The sequence below is a fragment of the Anomalospiza imberbis genome, chromosome 18 (genome assembly GCF_031753505.1).
Source record: "Anomalospiza imberbis isolate Cuckoo-Finch-1a 21T00152 chromosome 18, ASM3175350v1, whole genome shotgun sequence".
Classification (NCBI taxonomy): Eukaryota; Metazoa; Chordata; class Aves; order Passeriformes; family Viduidae; genus Anomalospiza; species Anomalospiza imberbis.
The window spans coordinates 9,958,154-9,979,593 of NC_089698.1; the positions used below are offsets into that span (position 1 = coordinate 9,958,154).

Genomic DNA, 21,440 nt, shown 5'->3' on the forward strand with positions numbered 1-21,440 from the left:
CCTGCTCCACTTCCCGCCGATGCCCTCGTGCCGTGGAGGATTTGTTGGAATTTTGACGTGGAGCTTTCCTGGATGTTTTTTTTTTGTTGTTGTTGTTTGGGGGTTTTGGGTTTGTTCTTTGTTTTGTTTTTTTTTTTTTTTTGCCTCAACGAGGAGCATTTCTCAGCACCAGGAAGCTCCATAGCCACGGGTTATTTCGGGCCGGAGCTAGGGAAAATAATTTTATATATATATATATATTTTTTTTTTTTTAATATAAAAATACAGGGATTTTGGCTAGAGGAAACGACGGGGAATGAGAAGGAAGGTTCGGCCTTCACTTGCCCCGCCGCTTTCCTCCTCCTCCCCGCACGGCCGGACCCCAGGGCTGCCTCGTCCCCTCCCGAAACCCCCGGGGAACGGAGGCAGACCTGCCGGCCCCGGGCTGGATCTTCCTCCCCAAACCCCCTGACCCCAGGCCGGAGCCGCTGCTGCCCCGTCCCTCCCGCGGGGTCTCAGCTCCGCCGCACCTGGAATTAAAGAGAAATCTCAGTGTGGGAGGGGGAGCGGCCGCCGCCCCCCGGGACGCCCCGGCCCCGCTCCCCCCGGCGGCAGCGGGGAAGGGCCGAGGGGGCGGCGGGCCCGGGGGACAAAGCCCGGGGTGTTCGGGGGGGCCGCATACCTCCGGGGGAACTTTTCATCCCGCTCCGCTGCGGGAAGGAGCCCCCGGCCTCCTCCCCATCCCCACCAACCCCTCCCCCCTCCCAAATAAATCCCCCCCTCTTCTTTTTCCCACTTGTTGCTCTTCCAGACAAAAGCCTCTCTTCCCCTTGCGCAAAACAAATATAAACCGCCCAAAACCAGGTGAGGCTCTCGCCCTGAGCAAGTCGGGACCCCCCAACTCCTCCCCGAGCATGCCTTGAAAAAGAAATGAATGCAAATTAAAATTAAAATTAAAGGAAAAACGGTGGGCCAGCGCTTTTTCGGCCTTGCCCCCCCCGGCCCCCCAGCCAGGTGCGTACTCACTTCGCGGCCCAGGTACAAGCCACCCTCAACAATAGAGGCGCGTTGTTTTTTTCCCTCTGTGCCAAGCACAAGGCTGGAGCCAATTTAGATATGCTATAAATTAAGAGGTTGCCATGGTTCCCGCCCTCCCATTGGCCGCATCCCGGCTGACGCGGCCCTCGGCGTCACCAAATCTGAATAAGGATGCGCGAATTACTAAGGCGGGGGACAAAGCTGGCGATGGGGACAGCATGAGAGTGGCGGCGCGGCGGCGGCGGAGCACAGCGAGGCACCGGGGCTGCCGGCTGCAGGGGGGGGTTCATGCACCCCTCCCGCCGCGCCCGCTGCCGCAGAGCCCGCCAGCAGCGCGGCCGCCGCTCCGCCGGCTCCCGGGCCGCTCCGCCAGCACCGGAGGGCGATTTGGGGGGGTGTTTAGTATTATTGTTATTCTTATTTCTCGGGGGTGGTTTGGATTATTCTTGGGGGGGGCATCGTTTTTTCCCTGCCGTCGTCGAGGCTCTGGAGAGAAGAGGGGGAAGAACTTGACAGCCGCCCCGCTGCCCTCCCCTGAATTTTTTGTTATTCCTTCTTCTATATTCTGTTAATTTTTATTTTATTTCGTTCAATTTTATTTTCTTTTGGTTTTTATTTTTTATTCTCCTTTATTTTATTCCATTTTAATTTATTTGATCTCTTTTCATTTAATTTCATTTGATTTTAATTTTTTCCTGCCTTTTTTCTATTTTATTTTATTTTTGCATTATTTTCCCCTGCTTTTTGTTTGTTTGTTTGTTTGTTTTGGGTTTTTTTTTGTTTGGTTTTTGGTTTCTTTCCCTTTTTTGCCGCCGCCGTGTGCCGGCGCGGGGCTGGCTTCTCCTTTTGAGCGTCTCCATCCCCCGGCGGAGGTTATGATGGTGCATTGTGCGGGCTGCGAGAGGCCGATTTTGGACCGGTTCCTACTGAACGTCTTGGACAGGGCATGGCACATCAAATGCGTCCAGTGCTGCGAGTGCAAGTGCAACCTGACCGAGAAATGCTTCTCCAGGGAAGGGAAACTCTACTGCAAAAATGACTTTTTCAGGTGAGTCCTCACCCCCACCCCAGCGGGGAGAGGAGGGTGCGGAGCTCCTCATCGCGCCCGGCCTCCCCTGCCTCCCTGGGGTGTCCCCGGAGTTTTGGGGAGCTCAGGGGGGTCCCCCTCCGGTCCCTCCCTGCCGGGGCTCCGCACCGCCCCTGCCCCGCGGCGCCGCCGGGAGCAGCCCCCGGCCCGGGGAAGCCCCGGGGGGACCCGGCGGCTGCGCTGCGGCCGCCGCTGCAGCACGAGGTGGGGGCGGCGAGGCTGTGCCCCCCTCCCCATCTCCCCACCACCTTCCCCCTCAGCCCCGTCCGGTGCCACCGCCCGCCCCGTCGCGTCAGGCCCCGGTGGGCAGCGGGGGAGCCGCGGTGCGCCCCGCTCCCGGCCCGGCCTGGCGCCCCGAGCTCCCCTCCCGGCACCGCAGGCCCCGGTGAAGACCGTGCCCAAAACCGCCCCCACCGGGGGGGCCCCGCACCTTAAACGCCCCTAATGACCGCGATAAGGTGCCGGGAGGGAATTAGGGGCCGGCGTGGCAAAGGGGGGGCCGTGACTTATGACTCCTAATGCTCGCACTACATCAACGTCACGGCGAGCAGCGACACGGGCACGAGTTGTGCCGCGGCCCGAGGGGGAAAGGGGGGACCCTGCGTGGGCGCCCCGAGGCCTGGCAGCCCCCGGGGACCTCGGGGACAGCCCCTGCTCCCTGTTCTGCGGGCAGGTTTTTTTGTTTCTGTGGCGGTTTTTTTTTTTTTTTTTTTTGGGGGGTTGGTTTTATTTTTTGCTTGTTTGTTTGTGTTTTTTTTTCCTTGTATAATTTTCTGTTTTGTTTGTTCGGTTGGTTGGGGGGGCTTTGTTGGAATTTTTTTGTTGTTTTATTTTTCTATGGGTTTTATGTTTTGTTCTTGCTGTTGGTTTTTTTGTGGGGATTTGGGTTTTGTTTTGTGGGATTTGTGGCAGGGTTTGGTTTTGTCTCTTACTTTTTTTTTTTTTCCCCTTGGGAGATGGTTCCGATTCGGATCGGATTCCCTGGATTTTTTTTTTTTTTTTTAATTAATCTCCTTGGGGGAAAAAAATCCAAGAACACACCTAAACACAGACCCGCTCTGGGAAGGAAGAGAGATTTACAAAGCACTCTTCCCGACCTGAAAAAATTCCCCCTCGGGAGAGCGGGACGGGCTGGGGACCGGATGCGGGGCTTGGGACTACGGGACGCTCCCTCCTCCGCCGCCCGTTGTTCTGGTCCCCGCACCCACAGCTCCTTTTTTCCGTCTCTCTGGCCGTGATCAGCCCCGTTTTCCCCACGGGATTTTCGGGCCGGAGCCCCGCGTTCCCCTCCCGGGAGGCACCGGCTGAAACGAAATCCTGCCCCGCGGAGTGCGGCGGGGACCCCTGGCCGCTCTCCCCTCCCGCGCGTCCCTTCTGGAGCCAAATCGGGGCGAGGATGCTCGTGCGTGTCCCCCGCGGGTGGGGACACCCCAAACTCGCGCTGTGCCCGCAGCCCAGCGCCAGGGCTGCGCGGGGATGAAGGCTCTCCTCATCCTCGCCCCAAAGGCGCGGTTCGCCTGTTCCCCCAGATCTTCCATCGGGACGTGCTGGAGGCCCAGGGCTCCCGCGGTGGGGTTGGAGGAGCGGGGTTCGGTACAGCGCACACACAGCCCCGCCGCAGCCCATCTTTGCCGGGGCTCCAGCTCTTGCTTTTCTCCCCCTTCCCAGGAGGTTTGGTACCAAATGCGCCGGCTGCTCCCAAGGGATCTCTCCCAGCGACCTCGTCCGGAAAGCCCGGAATAAAGTCTTTCACCTGAACTGTTTCACCTGCATGGTCTGCAACAAGCAGCTCTCCACGGGCGAGGAACTCTATATCATCGACGAAAACAAATTTGTTTGCAAAGAGGATTATTTGAACTCTCCCAGTTTGAAGGAAGGCAGCCTCAACTCAGGTACGAGCGGCTCAGCCCGCCCACCGCTCCGTTCTCGCCGTCGGTTCCTCCCGCCGGGCAGGAGGTTTGGATTTGTGGGGTGAGGGGCTGCACCCCGCGGCCAGCCCGACCCCCCGGTAATCCCTGCCACCGGCACCGGCCCGAGGGGCAGCGCCGAGAGAGCCGGCACAAGCCCCGAGCTGCCGGTACCTCCCGGTGGAGGCACCTCCGGCCGGGCAGGAGGTTTGGCTTTGTGGGATGAGGGGCTGCACCCCGCAGCCAGTTGATCCGCCGGGGGAGGGAGTGATGTGGGGTGAAAGGCTTGGAACGGGGTGCAAGCCTCCGTGACACCCCTACGTGGGACGCGGACACGCGTGGGATGAGATCCCCGCTCCAGCCTCGGCCCCTGCGGCAGCGGGGCTGCGGGGCGGGGGGAGCCACGATCCCCCCAAGGGCTGCCTTGGGAGCCCCTCACTCCCCAGAGCCCCCCCTGCGAGTGTGCCCGGTCCCCCCGCGCCGTGGGCCTGATCCTTCGCCTCCTTTCACCCAGAGGCAAAGCTCCCATTTGACTTCCTTGGAAGCTGTCTCTGCGTCAGGAGAGCAGGGCCAGGCCCCCTCCTGCTGTCCCAGCCATGCCGGGCGCCCCTGCTCACCCCCTTCCGTGGGCTCTCTCTCCGTCCAGCACCCGGGGCCGGATCCTGCCACGCCAGTCAGTGGGGCCGCTGCTGTGAGCGAGGCGAGTAGAGCTTGGCCTTGGGGGGGTGCTGGCTGCAGGGTCCCCGGGGGGAACACGGTGGCTGGGGGCGGGGGGAGAGCCAGGCTCGAGGCAGCGACCGGGAGACTCCCAAAACCTCGACAGGGACCGGTTTGCTTTTTTCCCAGCGGCGCATCCCGCTTCCCGGCACGGGGAGTAGAGGGGGAGCGTGGGGGGCAGCGGAGGGCCTGGGGGTCACCCCCTCCCCAGCTCCCCCCGCCGGCACGACACGGTGCACAGGGCTGGAGCGGGCGGCGCCTGCCCGGAGCTCCGCGTGGTGTTGGGGGGGCGATGCTTTAGGGGAACCAGGGGGGCAGAGGCCTCTGCACCCCTTGCTGCTCTCCAGCACCCCCCAGACCCTCTCCTGGAAAGCAGGAGGGCCGGGGAGGACAGAGGAGAGGGGGGTAAATCTCTCCCCTAAGTCATCCACCCCCCCCTTTCCTCTCTGGGTCTCCTTTACAGTGTCCTCATGTACAGACAGGAGTTTGTCCCCGGATCTCCAGGACCCCATGCAGGACGACACCAAGGAAACGGACAACTCGACCTCCTCGGACAAGGAGACCACCAACAACGAGAACGAGGAGCAGAACTCGGGCACCAAGCGGAGGGGGCCCCGCACCACCATTAAAGCCAAGCAGCTGGAGACCCTCAAAGCTGCCTTCGCCGCCACCCCCAAACCCACTCGCCACATCCGGGAGCAGCTGGCCCAGGAGACCGGCCTCAACATGAGAGTCATCCAGGTAGGACAGCCCAGCCCACCGCGGGGGAGGACAGCGGGTCCCGCTGGAGCCCGGACGCTTCGAGGCTGTGGGAGTGGGAACTGGCAAAGCCCATTTGTCCCCTGCCAGCGCCACCTCAGGCCCAGCCCTGCAGCCACCCCACTCTCCCGTGGGTGAGCGGGGATCCCCTAGCCATGGGAAGGGAGGAAACCCGTTCCCAAACCACGAGGTTTTGCGCGGGGCCGAGCAGGATCCCCGGCGTGCCGGGAGATGGATGCTCCAGCCTTGCGGAAGCGAGGAGCATCCATCGCGCTCTGCAGGCAGCCGGCACTTCCTCACCGCACTGCCCCCGTGAAGAAAATCCCTGCGGAAATGTAGGGATTAATGGGCTTTAATAGAGGCATTAATAGGGGAGGACTCTCCGGCTTTGCCGGTAGCGGAGCTGCGATTCCCGGCTCCTGGCAGAGGGGAGCACAAGTCCCGCAGGAGAGCGCTGTGCTCGTACCCCTGAGCTGCCCCATCCCTGGGGGAATGAGACAATAATCCAGACGCCCCACCAGGCTGCTGAGGCGTGCGGTTCAGAAGAAGCAATGCCCGTGGAGAGGCGGCCACATCCCCCCTTTCCCTTTTATTCCCATCCTCATCGCCGGCTGTTCTGAATCCTTGCCTGCTGCCGCAGGTGCTCATCCCCCTGCTCCCCGTTTTCTGCCTGGTTCTGCCATGATCCAGAGTCCTATCGCCTTTTTCCTTCCCAAGTTTTCTCCCTTCTTTCCCCTGTCCATAGGGGAAATTTCCCCCTCCTGCATTTTCCACCTGCCGGGACAGAGAGGCTGAGGATGTGCAGCTGGGGGAAGGAGGGGCAGGGTTTTAAATAACCTGGTTATTTGTGGGGTGCGGTGTCCCCATGTACTTTTTGAGGCAGCAGCAAAAGGAAGGGGGGGTCGCTGTTAGTAAAAAAAAAAAACAAACAAACAAACAAAAAAAACAACAGATATTGGAAAACCCCTGTGGGTGCAAGATTTCCCCGCGCAGACTTTGGGGACGGGATGTCGTTGACCCAGAGGGGTCCCTACTCGCCCATCCGCGGTGGGCACTGACACCAGCCCGGCCACAGGTGTGGTTCCAGAACCGTCGGTCGAAGGAGCGGCGGATGAAGCAGCTGAGCGCGCTGGGCGCCCGCCGGCACGCGTTCTTCCGCAGCCCCCGCAGGATGCGGCCCCTCGGCGGCCGCCTCGACGAGTCCGAGATGCTCGGCTCCACGCCCTACACGTACTACGGAGGTGAGGGACGGCCCGCGGGGTCCTGCCCTGTCCCCACTCTCGCCCTTTGTTCCTCCCATCCCGTTTTCCTCCGCCCATGCACACACGCGTGCCCGCAGCCGCGCACACGCAGAGCCGGCTCCACGCACCCCCACGCCCCCCCCCCCCCCCGGCATTGCGGGGCCCCTCTCCCGCGAACAAAGCCCCAGCTGCGGGGCTTTTGTCCCCCTTTCAGGCCGCATTTGTTCCAATTACCTCCCGGGCCCGCAGCATATGGAAGGTCAGTGCGGGCCGGCCGCCCCCCGCTGCCCCGACGGGACGGGATGGGCGCAGCGGGGCGGCCCCGCGCCTCCCCTCTCCCCCAGCTCCCCGCAGAGCCCCCCCAAAAGCTGCATTTTCAAAGCCTCCCATCTGATCAGGGGCTTCCCAGGCACCCCTTGTTGCCCTGCAGTTAGTTTCTAGATCCCTTCCAAGCTGCTTAAACACATATATGAATTCCACATTATATGTATTTTTAATGCATTTTTTCCTATTATATATAATTTCTGCAATGTGCATATGTATTTTCCCATTATATACATTTTCCCGTTTTATGTTTATTTTTGCCCATCCTTTTCATATCTCTATTTCCCCCATTCCCTTTTTATATACATATACATAAATATATGCATGTTCTTTCCCCCCCCCCCCCCCCCCCCCATTAATTAAGTACTAAACTGAGCCTATTTCCCGGCCCCTCACCTCTCCCAGCCCGGATTCCCTGCCCTCCCTCACTCCAGGCTGGGCAAAGAGAGGATGATTGGCAGTGCAGCTCTTAGGACGGGCTCATTCCTCTCAGGTTGGATTTAAATCCAACCCGCCCTTTGGGTCGCTCCTTGGGAGACAGCAGAGCGTTTTGGAGGGGACAGCGCAGGGCGTTTTTGGAGGGGACAACAAGGGTTTGGGGCGCAGCAGGATTTCGGGTGGTTTTTAGCTCCAGGAGACCAGATCCATCCTTTTTCCCTCCCTCCCCACAGATTACCAAGGTGACTACTACGGGCCGGGAGGCAACTATGACTTTTTCCCCCACGGGCCGCCCTCCCAAGCCCAGTCCCCGGCCGACTCCAGCTACCTTCAGAACTCAGGACCCGGCTCCACACCCCTGGGACCCTTGGAGCCCCCCCTAAGCGGACACCACTCCTCAGAAAACCAAAGGTACACGGATATGATCTCGCACCCCGACACCCCCAGCCCCGAGCCGGGGATGACCGGCTCGCTGCACCCCATCCCGGGGGAGGTCTTCAGCGGGGGGCCCAGCCCGCCCTTCTCCATGTCCAGCAATAGCGGCTACAGCGGGGCTCTGTCGCACCCCAACCCGGAGCTCAGCGAGGCGGCGGTGTGGTAGGCCTGGCCTGGGCACGCGTGTGCGTGTGCGCAGGGGGAAACCCCCCCTGGTCCCCCCAGCCCACGCGTGTCCCCCTCCTCGCCCCGCAGCAGGGGCCAGTAAAGCCCCCCCCGCAGATGCCAAAACGCATCCCGGCATCCGCCCGTCCTCCCCATCCCCGCCCCGCCCGGGGGCTTGGGGCCACCCCGCTACCTCCCCCCTCCCGGCACCTTCCCCCCGACACTTTTGTGGGGGCAAGGAAAGGTGCCCAGCCCTGCAGACCCCGCCGGCGGCGGGACCAGCGCCTCTCGGACCAAAGCTGAACTCGCCTGGACACGGGTCCCACCGCCCCGGCGGCACCGGGGGAGGGGGCTGCGGCAGGGCTCCCCCTGCTAATTAGCAACCTTTTTAATTACCCCTACCACAGGAAAGGGGGGAATGGGGAATAGCAGGAATAACCCCCCGCGTGGCCCCTCCCTGCCCTCATTTTTATTGTTCCCGTTTCACCCCCGAGGAGAAGGTGGGTTTGGACCCGGTTTTTGGCGGTGGGGAGGAGGGGGCTGTGCGGGGCCAGGCCCGGGGCTGCCCCAGTGACTGGCTGAGATTGGGCTCCCACGTGGTGGAACAGGCACCAGAAAGAGGCAGAAACAGGAAAAAAAAAACACAACTGAAACAACAACAACAAAATAAAGCCCCAAACAAACAATAAACCCCAGAACTAAACCAACCCAACCACAGCAGCAGAAATTTCACCCGAGCCTCGACGCCGAGTCCCACCCCAACGATTCCCAGAGGCTCCGCCAGTTTAAGGATGTATTATAGTTTTTGCTTCTAGTTTCTTTATTTTGTATAAAGGAGAAACAAATAAAGTATGTTTTTGTGTTTACTGATTATTTATTGTACTTTAGTCATCGGAGGCTCCGAATTTTTCTATTTTGAAGGCAGGGAGGGGATGGCACCGGGGAGGGGGGGGTGAGAGCATAGAGAGAGGGGGGGAATAAAAGGAAGGAGAATGGAAAAGGAAAGAAAAAAGTTGTTTTCTGAAAGCGTCGTGGGTTTCCTGTCCCCGCTGCCTCTTGCGGAGGCTGTTAGTGTGAATGGCTCTTGTTGTTCAATGTGAATAAAAAACCTTTTAGTTACCTACTGTTCGGTCACCTGGTCCCTTTCATTTTATTTTATTTCAATTCGTTTTAACACAAACCCGTGAGAAATGCTGCCCGGGCTCCCCCACTGTCCCCCAGCCCTGCGTGGGCTCTGGGGGAGCACCTCCCACGGCTGCCCTGGGTGAGCGATGTGCACCTGGACAAGGTGATGCTGCTGCATCCCCCACCCCGCACCCCAGCGCTCCCCAGTTCCCCCAGTCCCACAGCTCCGTGGCACTGGGAAGGGGCACATTGCCCAGCTCAGCCCCTTCCCCCACAGCACACAGCACAATGCAGTTTCTTTCTCCTGGGGGGCACCCAAGACCCTCCCAGAGCAGCCCAGGGGCACCTGCAGCCCTGCTGGCAGAGCAGCTCCAAGGGGCAGCCTCGGCGGTCAGCTGGGGGGGGACAACCCAAGTGGGGGTTCAGCAGTGCCATCAGCAGCTTTTGCCCCATTTTCCCTGGGCATCCTGGTGCCAGGAGGGGGGAGGATCTCCTCCCCAGCACCCCAGTGCACTCCCCTTCTCTCCTGCTTTCTATCCCTTGAGATATAAAAATAAAAAGTCCCAGGCTGGCTGCAGCTCTGAACTAATATTTAAAATGCAAAATCATGGCAGAGTTTTTCGCCCCCCCACCCCCACCCCCCCCGCTCTTTTTCTTGCAGTAAAACGATATAAACAGAATAAATTACCTTCCCTTGCTGGCTTACGAGAGTCCCTCTCTCCTGACCTGAATTTTAAGTCCTGGCTCCGTTGTAGCACGGAGCACCGATGATTTATGGAAAGCCAGCCACATCTCTGCATATTTTCTCTGTTCAGCCAAGTGGTGGAATTTATCCTTCCTATGCCATTACTGGCATTAATAACGGAGTGGCCAACGAGCCACACTGAGCCCCGAGCGAGCCCTCAGCCAGGAGCTGGGGCCAGCACAGACCCTGCAGTTCCCTCACCCCTCAAGAAAAACACCTTCTCCCCTTTTCCCTAAAGGGGAAACTGAGGCAGAAGCAAAACTGGCTGCTCCCCTGGGCTCCAGCACTTCCAGGTTGTCGGTGTTAGCAGGTAATGGGGAATTTTCATAAAGACAGGGCAATGTGGTGGTAAATAACCCACTCACAGCATCATTTTGAGGAGTATGAAATGGTCAATCACTGGGTGAACACTGGTTGCTATTAGTATTATTCATACTATTCATATTATTATTATTATTATTTCGAAATTCAAGGCACAGAGGTTGTTTTTAGGCTGCTGGGACACCCCATCTGTGAGATCTGGACAGAAGAGGCTGCAGGAGGGATTGGAGATGATGCTCCAAGCTGCCACCTCCCAGGCTGGGGGCTCACAGGAGGATGGGACTCGGCAGGAGCAGCCATCAAAGCAGGGAAGATCCCAGGGAATAATTCCCTGGCACAGAGGAGCTCTGCAGAAGCCAAACCCGGGGTCCCCATCACCCCAGAGGTCCCAGGAAGGCAGCAGCACTCAGGATTCCTGCCTGTCTCCTGCCACCCCTTAGGGGTGTCACCTCCACCCTGCATCTCACATCCCTGCCAGGGACATCCAAAGCCCCCAGCTGGCACCCAAAGGCCAAGTGCCCCCTCCTGAAGGCGAGGAGGGGAAAAGCTCCCTGCTGGGTCACCCCAAACCCCACAGTCACGCCCATGCCACCACCAGCAATGACCCTTCTGTGCTGAGGAATCCCCATCGTGAGCTCCTGACTGCCCTGACCACCCACCCGAGCAGAATCACGGGAATAAATTCCTTTTTAAAAGCTGTTGGGCAAACACCAATGCTATTCAGTTTGGGTTTTTTTCCTTCTCCTGACCTTCTTGACTTTTTTTTTTTTTCCCAAAGGTGGAACGTCTGCAGAAGGTGGAAAGTAATCAGGTTTTGGGCCTGGGATAAAAAATAGCTGGAGTAGGTTGGGCTGACTCCTTATAATTAATAGTGTACCTCGTAATAGGATTCTCCAGCCTTTGGTGCTCCCTGGAAACACCTTTTTACATAAGATATTGCTCACGATGGAGTGGCAGAGTTTTGATTTATGGGGGTTTGGCCTCCACGAAGCACCTGGGAAGGTGGCCTGGCCGGTGGGAGGTACAGGGCCACGGGGCTGAGGGCAGGGAGGGGTTTCCGGGGGGTTGGCAGCCAGGTCAGGGGAGGAGGCTTTGTGGGGGGATGTGGTGAGCTGCTCCTGGGGCTGACACCTTCTGCTCCAAAAGGGAGGAGGATGAGAGGGGTTTAGGGGCAGCAAAAGGCTTCTCTCCCTGCCCAGCATCACAGGGCACAGGCTCAGCAGGGAAACCAGGTGGGGCTGGGGAGCACCAGCAGGAGCAAAACCCGCATCACCCGGCAGGGGAAGAAGGAGAGAGGAGAAATGTTGGGAGGACACAAAAAATACCCCAGGCGGCGCCACAGCAAAGGGCTAAAAGCAAACACAGCGCTAGAGAGTGGAAATGTGGGAGAGCAGGAAAGCCTGGGGAAAAGGGAGAACGGGAAAAAGAGTGGGATGGGAGGGAAAAGGGATCTTAGCGGGTCTAGGACGGGGTATATCCCCTCCACATGTTAGAGCACCTCGGAGCCCGCAGGTGTTAAACCCGGCCGGGGATTCCCGTGGATAAATCACCGTATCAAGAGCGTTGTTCTCGTCTGGCCACAGCCAATGTGGCAGGAACGGGAGAGGATTGTAATAATTAATAATCATTACAATAATAATGCATAAAGACAGTAGCAAAGTAATTAGTCAGAGAGGGAGCGCTTGCTAATTGAGGTGGGGAGCTGCAGCCCGAACAGCCTGGGGAGGAGCAGGGGGAGGGAGGAGAGGGGGGCGGAGGGTTGCAAGGAGAATACCTGGCATGTCCCAGGGGAAAAGCGGGATGTGCGGGCCCCAGTCCCGCCCTCGGCACAGGCACCACCCTGCCTGCAGTGCGACCCCCGTGCCTCAGTTTCCCCATCCCCGCATGGGTGCTGCGTGCTGCAAAAGGCTGCGTGAGGAGCCCGGCGCCACGTCCCCAAGCTTTATTTTGGTTCTTTGGGAAGGAAGGCAAGCAGAGCGTGCCAGGCGGGCTCTGTCACATCCCGTGCCCGGCGCGGGTGTCACTGCAGCCCCAGCCGGCTCTTCAGGGCCCGCAGCTGGGCCGTGTGGATGTTGCTGCCGCCGCACAGCACGAGCAGCACGGAGCGCAGCGGGCTCCGCAGCCGCCCCTCGCTCTGCAGCCGCTGCAGCCGCCCCGAGTAGAGCACGGCCAGGGGGGCCCCGCACGCCGGCTCCACCAGCATCCGCTCGTCATCTGCGGGCACCGGAGCAGGGCGACAGTGGCGCACCCACGGAGCGGCAGCTCGCCCGGCCCCCCGTCCCCCGCGGCCCGCGGAGCCCGGCGGTGGCCCCGTCACCCCGCTCACCCAGGAACTGCTCCACAGCCCGCACGGCCTCCGCGTCCTCCACCACCTGCGAGAGCACCTGGCACTCCCGGGCACACTCCAGCGCCCGCGCCGCCACCGTCTTGGCTCCCAGGCACGTGGCCACGCTGGGACAGCCGGGGACAAGGCGGTCAAGGCGAGGACGCCTCGGCGAGCCCTGCCAGCTCGCTGCACGCGTGGCTGCTCACCTGGTGATGTCGGGCAGGGTGACCAGCCGGCCGGCTTTGAGCGCCTCGTGGAAGCTGTGAGCTCCCAGGGTCTCGGCGGCGACGATGGGGACATCCTGCCAGCCCACCTGCTGCAAGCCGGCCACGACACCGGCCAGCAGCCCCCCGCCACCCACCGCCACCACGATGGCACCTGGTTTGGCCTCCAGAGAGTCCTTCAGCTCCCGGACCAGGCTGGCGTGACCCTCCCTGCAGGGGTGGGGGCAGGAGGATGCAGCCTGGGGGCTCCCCTGGATCCCGGGGACGGGGACCGGGGCAGCACTCACCACACCAAGGGGTGATCGAACGGGGGGATGCTGACCCAGCCCTCTGTCTTAGCCAGCTCCTGGGCTCTGCTGTTGGCATCATCCCACACCTGGGTGGGGCAAGGGGGCGCTCAGCAGGGCTCCACAGAGCCCTAACAACCCCGGGATGGGTCCCTTGTCCCTGCGGGGCTGGGGGACACCAGAACGAGTGAGGGTTCCCAGGGTGACCCTGCTGTGATGTTGGGGTGCAGGGGATGCAGGAGGGGGACATTTCGGGATGGGGTTTGCCAAGCACCAATGAGCAGCTGAGGTCAGGCCCAGCCCCCTCTGGACCCCCCAGACCCCACTTTTGGGGGTACCTTGCCGTAGACCTCGACTGTCGCCCCCAGTTCCTCCAGTTTGCGCACGGGGGTGGGGCCGCTGCTGCTGGGGACCACCACGGTGATGGGCACCCCCAGCTTCTGGGCTGCGTACGCTGCTGCCAGACCCGCGTTCCCTCCTGGGCAAAGGAAGGGCTCAGCCAGGGCTCGACCCCCTGCACATCCCCAGATTCCTCAGGAGCGCCCCCCCAGCTCGGGATGCAGTTACCCGAGGAGCAGACGAAGTGGCGGCAGCCCTTCTTGGCAGCCTGAAAGGCAGGAGAGAAAGAGGGGAGGGGACGGCTGTGTCCCCCCACGGTGCCCCCCATGAGGGCAGGAGCAGCCCCCTGCACACACCGCACCCACACTCACATCCTGGCACAGGTGCCCGATGCCCCGGATCTTGAAGGATCCCGAGGGCTGGACGTTCTCCAGCTTCATGAAGACCTTGGTGCCCACGGCCTTGGAGAGGGACAGGCTCTCCAGGACGGGTGAAACGACGTGGAAGGGGTTCTGGCCCCCGACTGGCTGGGCTGCCATGGCCTGACAACGGATGCTCTGCCAGGGAGAGGCGGTGGAGTCACCAGCTGCTCCCCACAGGAGCACCGGCAGGGACAGGGCTGTCCCCAGTGTCCCCTCCCATCTCTAGGATGCAGCAGCTCTCCCTGGAAGATCCCAGGACAGGCTGTGCCACCCCCTCCTCCATCCTCGTGGTCCCCAGGTGCCCGTGCACAGCCTGTCCTGTAACCCGGGCTGGGCATTACCTGGTGGCCGTGGGACCTCGCGGCGTGTCCTCACCCACTGCCAAGCCTGCGCGACACCAGAGGGAGCGGTGACGTCCGAGGGGCCGTGCCGGTGTCCCCAGGTGGCCGGGCAAGGGGCAAAGGTCGGACACTGCCCTGGCTGTTTGCTGTTTGCTCAGCCCTGGGTGGGTTTTACAGGCTGCGCTGCTGCCCAGGGCGGCCGGGCATGGCTGGGCACACTGCCGGGTCACCCGCAGGGACAAACACGTGTGGCCCCGCCAGCCAGATCCCAGCAGCCAGATCTCACATGCCCGGGAGATGAGATGTGGGCTCCCAGGAGATGGGGGAAGAGGAAAGGCAGCTCACAAATTATTTTGGGGGCCCTCAAGGGTTTGCACTGGGTATTAATTGGTCAGGACAAAAACATGTACCAGCAGATTTTAGGATTTTACCCCTGAACCCCTGGTGTAGCCAGGGCAGCCTGCACACCCCAAAACCCCAGCCAAGACACCTCTCATTGCCTCCAAAAGAGCCATCACACCCCTCTGCTCACCCTGCCAAGCCCCCGCCCCATGGCTGCCCTTCAATCCTCTCCAAGGTTCCCATCCCAGGGGGGCTCAGCCCCTCCAGCTGGGGGAGACCCCCGGGACGAGCCCCCCCGCTCCAGTTGGCCATGCTGGGCACCCCACGGACAAAGATCCCTTAGAGAGGAGCTGTCCCAAGTGACCCAGCCAGAGGCTGGCCCAGACCCAAGGTCCAGCAGCCCCCAGGCAAAGCAGGCAGAGCCCCCTCCCTTCCTCTGGGACCCTTCCTTGTCACCCAGCCCTGGTGACACCCCCAGGGTAAAAGCCATACCTCTGCTCTGAGGGGCTGGTTCTGTCCACAGCAGGCAGGGAGGAGGAGGAAGGTGGAATCTGGAGGAAGGGCAGCCCTGGCGCGCAGCCCCGCAGCCGCAGGAGGTTCCTCTGTTGCTGTGGCCAAGCTGAAGCAGCCTGGAAGCAGAGGGCACAAGGAGTCCCGAGGAGGGGACACTGCACTGGATCCAACACACCCCAAACAGGGTGCACTGGGAACCCCACACTGTGCCCAGTTCTGCCCCAGTGCCAGGCACACAGCACTGAAACCACAATATGGGATTTCAGTGCCCTGACCCAAACTGTGCTGCAAAACCCCCCAGAGCACCACTGCTGGCAGGCAGCGAGCAGGGGGAGAGCTCTGGGGCTGCCCTGCTCCTCATGGGGCTGATTTTTGGTGCCAACAAAACATCCCTGCTTCCCACACCCTCCCCGGGCTCCCGAGAGAGCAGCACAGAGCATAGCACCGCCCTTCTGCAGAGCCACGCTGCTTTTGGGACACGGGGGCCTGGAAAGGAGGGCAATGAGGAGGATTTCTTGAATGGGGGCATCGGGGGGGACACAGCTCCAGCCCCTCTGGGGGCCTTTGGAGTGACCCCCCCCCACCTCACAGTAGGCAGAGACTGCAGCCACTTCCATGAGGGTGGGACAGCAGCTGGAGCTGGAAAGGGGTGCAAAAAGCGTCCCCCAGCTCACAGGGATGAGGCCGGAGACCCCCTTGGGAGGACACCACATTTCCTGGGGTGCTCCAGGGTCCCTTTCCACCCCATGCCCACCTCCTTGTGCCTCTTCTGCTCCCCTTTGGCTCCATCCCTGCCATGAGGAAGGCATGCCAGGCTGTCACCTGGTTACTTCCCTTGGCCGACACTGGCATCAGCTGGGATGGCATTTAACAACTTTTTGTTTTTCCACTTTTAAGGAAACAAAAAAGGGAATCAGCAACACCGTGGCATTTCCAGCATGCCCTGTTCCTCCTTGCTGCTCCCTCACCCAGTGGCAGTGATCTGTCTGGGGAAACTGAGGCACAGGGAGCCCAAAAGCAGCCCCCCCTTCCACAGTAGCCTACACACCATGGGGACACGAGGGGACACAGGCTCTGCCATCTCCAACTCACCTGCACTCTGTCCCAGCACAGCGGGGTACAGACACCCCAGCTTCCCCAGGGCACCCATCCCAGCTTTTGGGGTGCCAGCACCCCAACTGCCCAGAGCTGCTCCCTCCCACCCCCCCGCAGCCCCCAGGGGCCCCCAGCCCTGGTGGGAACCTGGTGCCTTCAAAGCGCAGCCGAGGAGCAGCTCATTAATCCCCCAGTAATGACCTCGTTATTCCTAACGAGCCAGAGCGGATCAAGGGAGCTGCCTAAGAGGATTTTGCACCGCGGGTTTTTGGGGACGGGGCACACAGGTGCCAGAGGAAAGGAAGACAAAAGGCATGAGGATGGTGTCCCACTCCTGGGGGGTGAGCAGTGGGGCTCCCCCATTCCACAGCAGAGAAGCCTTCACAGCCTGCACCCCACAAGCCCCGGCCCCACTGGGCACACAGCCTCCCACCAGCAGAGAAGCAGATGGCCCTGATAACGGGGAGGGGACAAGACCCCTGCGTGAGCCCAACCCTAACAGAAGCCACCAGAGAACCTCAGCAGAGAGCAAAGCACAGCCACCAGCACAAAGCACTTTATTTACCACAGCCAAACCAGCTCGCTGCCCTCCTGCCTGCGCTGAGGGCGAGCCCCAGCCTCCCAGGATGGCCCTTTTCTGGGAAGAGCCCCCCCAAACCAGGCTTCAGCACCCAGGGAAGAGCCTGGAGAGCCCCAAGGCAGGGAGGGGACACGCTGGGCTTGTGCAGCACAGCCAGGACCCTGAGAGGCTGAGAGAACAGGGGGGACCCTGTTACACAGAGCTGAGAGCTGCTACAGAGCTGAGACCCCCCACGCCCGGCTGCCCCCACAGAGGGATCCCCCACAGGACAGGCGCCCACGGACGGACGGACGGACGGGACCAGCGCCTGCTCAGTCCCAGTGGACCTTGACTGGGGGGAAGGTCCAGAGGTCGGGGTGGCCCATGTGGAGCAGGGAGCTACAGGGGGACGCGCTCCAGCGGAAGGGTGGCACGTCGTCCCAGGCGGGGCCGCTGACTGCCACCAGCCCAAAGGTGGGCACCATGCCCGAGGAGGTGACCTGCAGGTGGGGACACAAAGCAGAGCAGCGAGTCAGCAGCGGGAATGGGCTGCACAGCCCCAGAAGGAGCCCCTCCAGGGCTGCCTGGCTGGCACACCTTCATGTCGATGCCGCCGTGGCAGCGCTGGCGCAGGGCAGGGAAGGGGTAGGTGCCGTTGGCAGGGTTGAGGTCGGAGCGGGCGGAGATGGCGTTCTCGGCGTTCTGGGGTGGGTCACAGCCCCTGCACCGTGACAGCGGGTCCTGCAGGTAGTTGTTGGACCTGCAGAAGGGAAGGGACAGAGCCATGGTGAAGACATGGAAAAAGCCCTGGATCACGGGAAATTTCTTGGGGGAACAGGAGGGTTTGGGGGTGCCCAGCACACACCGCATCAGGCGGATCATGGAGTCCAGGTCGTGCACCAGCGTCTGGTTCCGGCGGAAGATCTGGGCACGAGGGTTCTTGTCATAGGTGAACCAGTCGCCGTATTTCCTCACCAGCTCCAGGTTCCCACTGGCGTTGAAGATCTCCTCGAAGTAGCTGGGGTGGGGGAACCCAGCAAGTTGGCACCAAGGGGGTGCAAGGTGAGCATTGCTGCCCCTCTTTCCAGGGCAGGCCACGGGGAGGGGTGGCACTCACGGCACGTTGTAGCTGGCCCAGTAGCCCTGCTGGTACAGCAGCTCTGTCTGATCAGCCACCACTACCAGGCCCCTGTGCTGGGAGGAAGAGCACTGGTCAGAGCAGGGGGTGGGGAAAGCCACTGGGGACAGTGGGAGACATGCTGGGCTGGGGGGAACACATACTGGGGGTCCCCACTGCAGGGTTGCCACCCCAGCCAGAACTGCTGGGCATCCTCAGCTCAGTACCAGCAGCCCCAGAGCCTTTAGCCACAGACAGGCACCATTGGGCTGGGCAGGCACCACCCTCAGGGCTTTCCCAAACCCACAGGGATGAGAGGAGACAGCAGGGGCTCAGGGAGGAATGGAGCCACTCACGGGATCTGCTCCAGCACTGTCAGCACGCCCGGTGCCGGGCTTGCTCTGCCCGGTGTGAAGGCATTGTAGTCCACCACCATCCACTGGTTGTTGTACCTGGCATGGAGAGCAAGGAACGCATCCCTCTGGCAGCCTGGGCACCCTCCATCCAATCACACTGATGTCTTAAGTTTTAGCTTTTATATTTGTCAGATTCTGTGCTGCTTTGGTGCATACTTCTGAGCTTCATATTAAGGGATGTTGAGCTCTCTTCACAGAGTAGCTAGACAAAACAATTCCTTCTCTACCTTGGGACCAAGGACAAACGATCCAAATCTCAGGCCCAAGAGCACAAACAACGTGGGCTGAAGAGAGAAAAACAAGCAGGATGGGACTGCATGGGCTAAAGCTGGAATGGGACAATGAACTCCAATATGCCAATGGAGCAGAACTTATAAAAGCGAGAGACCCCGTGAGCAGTCGTGCATTTTGGGACGTCTTGGGGGCAGCCCTGGCTGGGCTCTTGAGCTGCCCAAGGTGGATCCATTGAGGCTTTTAATAAATTCCTAATTTATTCTTTAACTCCATCTAGCCTCTGTTCTAGGGCAGCCTTCACAAGGCACCACCATCCCTCCAGGACCAACTCCCAGGCCCATCCCACCTCACTCACGTGCCGCTGTTGAAGCGTCGGAAGACCGTGGCCCACTCGGGCCCACTGCGGGCCAGCCGGTTGGCCACGATGTTCCTCAGCCACTCCAGGACGCTGCCCCGGGGCTCCAGGTACTTCCACAGGGCCGGGTTGTTGTTCCCAATGGTGGTTTCCAGCGTGACCTGCAGGGCAGGGAGCGATGGGGAGGGCAGCAGGGCCGGGGAGAGGTGCCTGAGGACCAGAGCCACTCACCAACCCGCTGCTGAGGATGTAGAAGTCATCCATGGAGAAGATGGTGCCGGGGTAGGAGGAGAACACCTGGACGCTCCCGGGGATCTGAGACTTGCCTGGAGGGGGGATGCAGAGCATCAGGAGGGGGGTGTGAGGCACAGCCCCCCCAGCCCAGCCCAGCCCACGCACCGCCGGCCGAGGCGCGGAAGGGCAGCGTGTACTTCTTGACGATGCGCAGCATGGCCTGGTAGGAGCTCCAGGTGTCGTGGGCCACCAGCAGGTCCCGCTGGCCCGGCAGCAGCTTCACCAGAGCCGAGCAGGAGCCCGAGCCCAGGACACGCTGAGGGGAGGAGCGGTTCAGGGCAGACTCCAGGTCCTCCAGGTCACCCCCCAGCTGCAGCAGCCTGGGGGGAAGCAAGGCACAAGATGTCAGGTGAAGGATGCCCCAGGCCTGGAGCTGAGCTGGCTCAGAGCTGTCTGTCTGTCTGTCCATCCATCTCCACCACACCCCAGTGCAGGCACTTGTGCTGGCAGCACCCTGGTAGCATGAGCAGGGAGGAAAGGGGGAGCACAGAAGTGGGGAAACTGAGGCAGGGGCTGTGGGGGGAACCCACCACCTAGCCCATGGGGTGGGGAAGAGGACAACCTGCCTTGGTTCTGACCTACCCCAGCAGCAGAAGACAAATGCCCAGAAAAGGTGGACAAAGTAGACTGGGAGTAGAACTGGCTGTTCCTGGACACGCAGGAATCGTCCCCACAGCGCTCCAAACCCTGGGACAACCTTCCCCCACTCTCCCCCACCTCTGAGAAGGAGCTTACAGGAAGCCGAAGGGTGCCAGGGTGATCCTGCCCCTGGGGAAGTCCAGGCGCCCGTTGTAGCTGTCCTCCAGCCCCTTCAGCTGCAGCAGGGCCAGGCGCACCTGGGGACAGGGGACAGAGCTGTCACCCGGCTCCTGCGAGGAGGCAGGCTGAGAGGTTTTGGGGCACAGGCTCCCTCATTCCCCCAGGGCACAGAGCAGATCAGCTGGGTCTCAGTGCTGCTGCAGAGGCACAGGGGGGAAGCGTCACTGTCAGCAAAGTCATGACTCAGCAGCACCCATGGCCAAGGGTGACAAAGCCACCTCCTGTGCACCCCAAGTGCAGCATGCGAGGCTCTGGCGAGGAGAAAGTCACAAGTCACCTCTACTCACCCCAGGAAGGAGGATGACCTGGCTGGAGCTCGGCCGGGACAGCTCGCTGCCCTGCACTGTCCCCTGGGTTAAAGGCCCAGGAGGATCCAGGGGGTTCCCCTGGAGAGGGCGCCCCATCCTCACCTGGTGCCAGTACTCGGTGTCGTGCCCTTTCGCCATCTGCTCCTCCATCCACGCCAGGTTGGCCTCCAGGTAGTTGCGCAGCTTCTGGCAGTACTCGCTCTCGTACTTGAAGGGGCCGCAGTAGCCCACCATGGTGTTCATCCAGTGCATGTACATCAGCTGGGGGACAGGGCCGCGCTGTCACCGCGGGGGACAGCCCGGGGGGCGGCCACGGCACGCGCTCCTGCAGGGTCCCCCCTTACCTGCTCGGTGACCGCAGCCTCGGCCAGCCCGGCAGCGTAGGCCTGCAGGCTGTCATTGTACGAGGCGTTGGTGGCCACCTCCAGGAAGGCCCAGCTGTGGGGACACGGGCACGGTGGGTCACGGACACGGGTGGGACGAGGCACCCCACCGACCATGGCTGCCCCGCGGCCACCCCACCTCCGCTCGGCTCCGAGCGGCCCCGTCCCGTCCCGTCCCGTCCCGTCCCGCCCGGGTCATACCCGACGTGCGGGATGCGGTCATCGAGGCTGGCCCAGGCGACGGCGGCGGGGTGGCGGCCGGGGAGGACGCGCAGCCGCTCGGAGCCGGGCTCCAGCAGCACGGAGACATTGCGGGGCACCGGGGACGGGGCTGCGGCGGCCGGGACGGCGGAGAGCAGCGGGGACAGCAGCGGGGACAGCAGCGGGGACAGCAGCGGGGACAGCAGCGGGGACAGCAGCGAGGCCACCAGCAGCGCCCTCGGCGCCGCCATGGCGGGGACACCGAGGGGCAGGGCTAGGAAAGGGCCACGCCCCCTCAGCGCCGGCGAGTGTGAATGGGCGGGGCGGGGCGGGGCTTCATGTGACCACGCCCCACTCCTCCCCTTTGTATCAGTGGGGCGGGGCAGGATTGGGGCGGAGCGGCGGTGTGGCCACGCCCCCAGCGGCGCGGCCGTGCAGCAATGGCTGGGCCCGGTCTGGAGGGGGCGCGGTGCTGGCCACGCCCCCTACGGCTCTGCCTGTATAATGCCCCACACGGGGCGGGGCATGGGGCGTGGCTTCTGGTGTGGCCACGCCCCCAGGCGCTCCGAGGCCGTGGGGACCCC

General features: G+C 61.7%; 3 protein-coding genes across 5 annotated transcripts; 1 reads left to right on the forward strand and 2 right to left on the reverse strand.

The window, feature by feature from the left end:
- The first annotated feature begins 1,766 nt into the window (after positions 1-1,766).
- LHX5 (LIM homeobox 5) lies at positions 1,767-8,963 on the forward strand. 3 transcript variants are annotated; one of them, XM_068208931.1, is made up of 6 exons: positions 1,767-2,065; positions 3,773-3,996; positions 4,526-4,711; positions 5,192-5,469; positions 6,563-6,728; positions 7,724-8,963. In XM_068208931.1, exons 1-6 carry the CDS (start codon positions 1,893-1,895, stop codon positions 8,089-8,091), a joined length of 1,395 nt encoding a protein of 464 aa, XP_068065032.1. In that variant the 5' UTR covers positions 1,767-1,892; the 3' UTR covers positions 8,092-8,963. The 3 variants fall into 3 exon arrangements, with proteins under 3 accessions (XP_068065032.1, XP_068065033.1, XP_068065034.1); XM_068208932.1 differs by having other exon boundaries at positions 1,769-2,065; positions 4,658-4,711; XM_068208933.1 differs by lacking the exon at positions 4,526-4,711 and having other exon boundaries at positions 1,771-2,065.
- Positions 8,964-12,208: 3,245 nt separating this feature from the next.
- Positions 12,209-14,306, reverse strand: SDSL (serine dehydratase like). The gene is made up of 8 exons (XM_068208936.1): positions 14,255-14,306; positions 13,829-14,014; positions 13,686-13,725; positions 13,457-13,596; positions 13,119-13,207; positions 12,814-13,041; positions 12,608-12,732; positions 12,209-12,495 (listed from the first exon to the last, which is right to left on the reverse strand). The coding sequence occupies exons 2-8, from the start codon at positions 13,994-13,996 to the stop codon at positions 12,302-12,304; spliced, it is 984 nt and encodes a 327-aa protein (XP_068065037.1). The 5' UTR covers positions 13,997-14,014; positions 14,255-14,306; the 3' UTR covers positions 12,209-12,301.
- Positions 14,307-16,694: 2,388 nt separating this feature from the next.
- PLBD2 (phospholipase B domain containing 2) lies at positions 16,695-21,122 on the reverse strand. The gene is made up of 12 exons (XM_068208929.1): positions 20,857-21,122; positions 20,617-20,710; positions 20,375-20,533; positions 19,881-19,981; positions 19,251-19,465; positions 19,083-19,177; positions 18,852-19,012; positions 18,203-18,298; positions 17,847-17,918; positions 17,595-17,747; positions 17,327-17,489; positions 16,695-17,229 (listed from the first exon to the last, which is right to left on the reverse strand). The coding sequence occupies exons 1-12, from the start codon at positions 21,105-21,107 to the stop codon at positions 17,062-17,064; spliced, it is 1,728 nt and encodes a 575-aa protein (XP_068065030.1). The 5' UTR covers positions 21,108-21,122; the 3' UTR covers positions 16,695-17,061.
- Between the last annotated feature and the right edge of the window lie 318 nt (positions 21,123-21,440).

What these genes read in the sequence shown, in the direction of transcription:
- LHX5 (XM_068208931.1), top strand. Translation starts at nt 1,893, where the DNA reads ATGATGGTGCATTGTGCGGGCTGCGAGAGGCCGATTTTGGACCGGTTC. An exon ending in TGCAAAAATGACTTTTTCAG is followed by an intron (nt 2,066 to 3,772) that starts GTGAGTCCTCAC and finishes CCCCCTTCCCAG; the next exon opens with GAGGTTTGGTACCAAATGCG. An exon ending in TCAACATGAGAGTCATCCAG is followed by an intron (nt 5,470 to 6,562) that starts GTAGGACAGCCC and finishes GCCCGGCCACAG; the next exon opens with GTGTGGTTCCAGAACCGTCG.
- SDSL (XM_068208936.1), bottom strand. Translation starts at nt 13,996, where the DNA reads ATGGCAGCCCAGCCAGTCGGGGGCCAGAACCCCTTCCACGTCGTTTCA. An exon ending in ACCCTGCCCGACATCACCAG is followed by an intron (nt 12,733 to 12,813) that starts GTGAGCAGCCAC and finishes CGGCTGTCCCAG; the next exon opens with CGTGGCCACGTGCCTGGGAG. An exon ending in GGCTGTGGAGCAGTTCCTGG is followed by an intron (nt 12,496 to 12,607) that starts GTGAGCGGGGTG and finishes CGGTGCCCGCAG; the next exon opens with ATGACGAGCGGATGCTGGTG.
- PLBD2 (XM_068208929.1), bottom strand. Translation starts at nt 21,107, where the DNA reads ATGGCGGCGCCGAGGGCGCTGCTGGTGGCCTCGCTGCTGTCCCCGCTG. An exon ending in AGGCTGCGGTCACCGAGCAG is followed by an intron (nt 20,534 to 20,616) that starts GTAAGGGGGGAC and finishes CCTGTCCCCCAG; the next exon opens with CTGATGTACATGCACTGGAT. An exon ending in ACAGTGCTGGAGCAGATCCC is followed by an intron (nt 17,919 to 18,202) that starts GTGAGTGGCTCC and finishes CTCCCAGCACAG; the next exon opens with GGGCCTGGTAGTGGTGGCTG.